The sequence below is a fragment of the Cryptomeria japonica genome, chromosome 3 (genome assembly GCF_030272615.1).
Source record: "Cryptomeria japonica chromosome 3, Sugi_1.0, whole genome shotgun sequence".
Lineage (NCBI taxonomy): Eukaryota > Viridiplantae > Streptophyta > Pinopsida > Cupressales > Cupressaceae > Cryptomeria > Cryptomeria japonica.
In genome coordinates this window covers 745,806,771-745,811,857 of record NC_081407.1, presented here as the reverse complement: position 1 = coordinate 745,811,857, position 5,087 = coordinate 745,806,771, and the positions used below count along the sequence as shown (strand labels likewise).

The window sequence follows — 5,087 nt, the reverse complement described above, 5'->3', positions numbered from 1 at the left end:
TATCACACTCAAACATCTTATATACTCTAGACTAAAAACAAAGAGTTGAAATGAAATGTTTATTGTTTAATTATTATGATTGTATTTATTTATTATTTATTAATTTTATTTAAATCTTAGTAATAATTTGGTAGAAGTACAGTTGTCGTTGCATCAAAAGATCGACCCGTTAATGCCCGATACAACCAGTAGACTTATAGAATCCATAGGAGGTGGTTAAGCCATGTCACAAATCCAAGTGTTGCGTTGCACAACACAAGGAGACCAAGGGCGCACACCTTGCAACAATCTCCCCTATACACTCATAATCAAATCAACACAAGGAGACCAAGACATGGATGTGGCCTATACACTCATAATCAAATATTTTGTATATATTGACACTAAACACTAATATAATTAGCACATGTAATACCTACTATAGTATTTGATGAGTACGAAAAGTTTGGCAATCATGATGTCTCCAACATGTATTTAAGAGTTTGTTTTGTTAAGTCTCTATAAAACATGTTCCAACAAAACATATTTGAAGAGTTGAAACTATTGAAATATTTGGACGTGTGTGGCCTTATAATGCTAATGCAATAATGAAGAGGGGAATATGCAATAGTTATTAGTTATGGAGGATGGTCTAGGTGATCTTACAAAAGAAAGTAAAACCATAAGAGTAGTAAAACCATAAGAGACAAAATAAAACCTGATTTTAAAAAAGACAAACATTTAAATATGAAAATATAATTTCATCAGAGATAATATCTAAATAAACACTAATACATTGTGACATTGAAAATAACATACATAAATTAACACAAATATAATGAAATTTTTACTATATATATATATATATATATATATATTAAAATAAAGTATTTTTTAAAAGACTTATTTCTAAAAAACCAAAAATAATCAATAGGCCTTTGGTTTGTTGGTGAAGAAGGGTTATAAATGAGTCCACAAGAGATCAAGTCTTGCATTCAAGTCTTACTGAGTGCAAGGTTCCAATATCATAGAAAATGAGGCAAAGGCCACACCCAACACAAATTTGGTGGAATGGATACCCTTCTATATTTAACTATTAACCAAAGAGATTTAACTATCCTATACCCTACTGTCCTTAACTCTTAACCAAAGAGATTTATCATATACCTTTTTGTCCTTAACTCTTAACCAAAGAGATTTATCATATACCTTTTTGTCCTTAACTCTTAACCAAAGAGATTTATCATATACAGTTCTGTCCTCAACTCTTAATGGGAGAAATTTCACTATCCTATACCCTTTTATCCTTAACTCTTAACGAAAGAGATTTAACTATCCTATACCCTTTTCTTCTTAACTCTTAACCAAAGAGATTTATTCTATACCCTTTTGTCCTTAACTCTTAGCCGAAGAAATTTAATTATCCTTGACTCTTAGACAAAAAGATTTAACCTACTGCTCATGCTCCTATATAACTATATAAAATATATAAAATAACTACAGTAATTTGGATGTATAAATCCTTCATTCAAAAAAATATATTTTTCCTCTGCATGAGATAAGCTTGTAATCACAAGCCATTAAGACTACCAACCCCAAGAGCTTTGAACAACTAGTACGTGTCAAACTGTGCTCTGTTGCTGCCACGTGTCAATGCAGTTTCCACTACGTGTGCAGTCCAACTTCCTCTATTCATATTCTCTTTATCAACCTTATATGTGATGGAGGAATTACAGGTTGTAAAGTTGAAGGCAAGGGCAAAAATGGGGTCTGCAACTTTTATCGAGGTTCTACTCTCAATATTTCTGCCTCCGCTCGGAGTTTTTCTCAGATATGGCTGTGCAGTATGTCTTTACCTCTCATTTATTTTTCTCATATACTCTAAATCTTAGTATATTCTAATTTATGTGGGTAATGGTGGTGGATTTGCAGGTGGAGTTTTGGATAGATTTATTGCTCACATTTTTGGGTTTCATTCCGGGAATTATATATGCTCTCTATGTTCTTGTGTGAATTTTTTTAACTATACACAGAGAAATAAGGCTCCTTGATTATGGTGACCAGGGGGGAAATGCCCAATTTTGCCCATTCATTTTGGGAATTGCTTTTGGTTTCGGGTCATGAATTGAAATTTATTGTTATGTATTGAATTTATTGTAGATCTGACATTTCATCTGTAATTTAATCTTAGAAGATCCGACTTGATCATGGATATGAAATGTATTGGGTTTTTTCTTATTTATATATTGCAAAGATGTTGGTCTATATGATTTTTAAGGACTTGTGTATTTATTAGTGAAGATGCGGTGGTAGAATTTGAAGTAAGACTGTCATGATACTAAGATTCGAGCTTGTACAGCTGTAAGGATTTTTATATTTCTGTTCATTCGTGTTTTTAAGGCGAACAATCGAATTATGAAATTGAAGCTAACTCAATAACATTTTGAAAAATCGTTGGATGGCACATGTCTTGAAGAAATTTTATGCATGAAATTTATGTTTTTTAATTCATTCTTAAATAGAAACTAGCACTTACGGAGTAGTTGCCTTTATATTGTTTGGAGAATAGAATTTGTTGGGCAAGTGAGATTAAAAAAATTTTGCATTTGATATCTATCAAATCTATCTCAATTTTTATTGGGACAGTATAAATGTTACAACTTAAGTAGGCTGGGAGTTCAATTTATATCAACAATTATGATTATAGAGTTTGTTCTTTAAAAGAAATGTCTCTTAAATACCAGGAAGACTCTTGACTCTTTGGTAGATCGATTGATTGATTTCGAGTTCATAGTCAATATAAAATATTTTTTAATTAATTTTAAAATAAAATAAAATAATTTTGAAGTAACTTGTATACTTGTTTGAAACAAAAATAAGTTAAACTAAAAGAAGGGGAGAAATTTATTCAATCGCGGAAAGAGTGTTACATAACCTTATCATTTTTTATTAAGTCATCATATGAGACAATTTCAGAGGTAATTGTCATATATCCACAATATTTCAACTCCGCATTTTATGAGAAGCTCATTTGACCAAACAATCTGCTACTCCTTTCCATTCTTTAAGAACGTGAGTAAAAGTAAAAAAATATAAGGAGCCACACAACCACAAAATCTGTCTAATAACCAGAGCTTAGTGCTAACATTAGCTAGCTAGCCACTGCTCATACAACAAAGTCACCACCACCACCTGAGAATTAAAATTCACAAATAATCATTTTTCAACCAAAAACATAACTGCGTTCCATAGTATACAAAATGATAAGAGCCTCCATGAAATTATTTGTATGAAGAAGCTATCATGCTTAATTCCACCAATTCGAACATGACCAGGATTCCCTCATAATGAACCGTTAGTGTAAATTTTCAACTCCCCGAGGAGGAGGGGTCCGATTTATCTTTCGCAAGGGATGTTTGTATCTATTTCCCATGACTTGTCCAACACCCATCAGAACACCTAAAGAGAAAGATTGAGGCAATTCCAAATATCACCATCTCCAAGATCCACACCTCCAGCTAAGTCATGCTTTGCCAAGACAGTCTCACGAAGAGAATGAATAATTTTCAACCACAGATGTTGAACAACCATCGTGGCATCATGAAAAATCCTACGATTCCTCTCCAACCAAATATGCTAGATGATAAAGGTGGGTCCAAGAGCTTAGGCAACCTGAAGAAAAGAAGTCTTAACAAGGGCCTTACCTCAATGAGCCCAAAACTCAACCAAAGAGGAGACATGTCTGCAAGCTTGATTCCACACACCCCACCAGAAGTGCCAAATCTCCTTGGGGAGGGAGCATTGGAAGAAGAGATGAGGAACACACTCACTTTTACGACATCGATGGACCTTAGAAGCCCTGCTTGCACAAATTATCCCAAGTAAGACATCGGTTTTAAACCACTAGCTACAAAAAAGTTGCATTTGGACCAAGAAAATTTGTTCCACACCTATTTCCACCAAGGCACCTTTATGCCTCCAAACAACTGCCTATCAAGTGCCAAATACCATGCAGAAACAAAGTACTTACCAAACGAATAATTGCCCCATGCTAGAACATCTTACCTCGCCAAGGAGTTCCACTCACGAGAAGAAAGAATTTGAGAAAACTTTTTTCGATCCTCCTCTAATCCACATGGCAGCCATTCGCGAGATCCTTCCATCTATAATCAGCAACCAACCCTAAATTCCAAGCAGTCTTATAATGCTCGACCTTATCCCAACTTGTTGCAGCAAAACTATCACAAAGGGGTTGGAGGTGTGAATACATAGATAGGATATGAGGAGTATTGTCCCAAGAATCCAGCTAAAAAAGAGCTTCTGAGCCCTTATAGATCCAAAATAGACCACTTTTAACCAATTGAGCCCCAGTTTTCAGATACTTATGTGTGAGAATACAAGCCCAAACTTGATGCTGACTGGTACACCACCACTAAAATAATTTGATGGCAAGGACTTGCCCTTTTAGGATAGCAGAACAAAGACCAAGACCCCCCTCTTTCTTTGGCCTACACATAGACTCCTTTACCAAGCTCCACTTAGAAACTTAGAAGCCTCCAAATTACCACTCCACATAAATTGGCACAAGAGCATCAAATTCCTTAAGGATATACATAGGAGTCACCCAAACAAAACTCCTATAAATAGGAAGATCCCATATCATCGATTGAAGAATAGTCACCCTAACAACAATGGATAGCCATCAATGAGTCCAATGATCAACCTTCCAACGCAGCTTATCAAGCAAGTCTTGCCAATATGGTCTGAGTTGCTTACAAACAACAAGAAAAATACCCAAGTAGAGCAAGGGAAGAGAACCAATTTGAAACCTCAAAATATTAGCAATCCTCTTTTGAATAGGTTGTGGAGTGTTAGAAAATAAATAGAAGATTTGTGCTCATTGACTTTCTGACCTGAAGTAGTTAAATAAATATCTAGTGTCCACCTAAAGGAATTGGCTTCATGACGACGAGCATCCCCCATAAGAGCAGCGTCATCCACAAACTGAAGATGAGAAAGTTTAGGCAGATCATTACCCCAACTCTAACCCTGAATCAAGCCATGGGAAACCTGAGATTTAATAAATCTACCTAGACCCTCAGCCATAA

The 5,087-nt window shown here is 34.9% G+C and overlaps 1 protein-coding gene across 1 annotated transcript; it reads left to right on the top strand.

The window, feature by feature from the left end:
• Positions 1 to 1,693: 1,693 nt before the first annotated feature.
• Positions 1,694 to 2,223, top strand: LOC131042315 (low temperature-induced protein lt101.2). Its single transcript, XM_057975666.2, has 2 exons — positions 1,694 to 1,823; positions 1,912 to 2,223. The coding sequence occupies exons 1-2, from the start codon at positions 1,701 to 1,703 to the stop codon at positions 1,990 to 1,992; spliced, it is 204 nt and encodes a 67-aa protein (XP_057831649.2). The 5' UTR covers positions 1,694 to 1,700; the 3' UTR covers positions 1,993 to 2,223.
• Positions 2,224 to 5,087: the final 2,864 nt, after the last annotated feature.

What these genes read in the sequence shown, in the direction of transcription:
- LOC131042315 (XM_057975666.2), top strand. Translation starts at nt 1,701, where the DNA reads ATGGAGGAATTACAGGTTGTAAAGTTGAAGGCAAGGGCAAAAATGGGG. An exon ending in TTCTCAGATATGGCTGTGCA is followed by an intron (nt 1,824 to 1,911) that starts GTATGTCTTTAC and finishes GTGGATTTGCAG; the next exon opens with GTGGAGTTTTGGATAGATTT.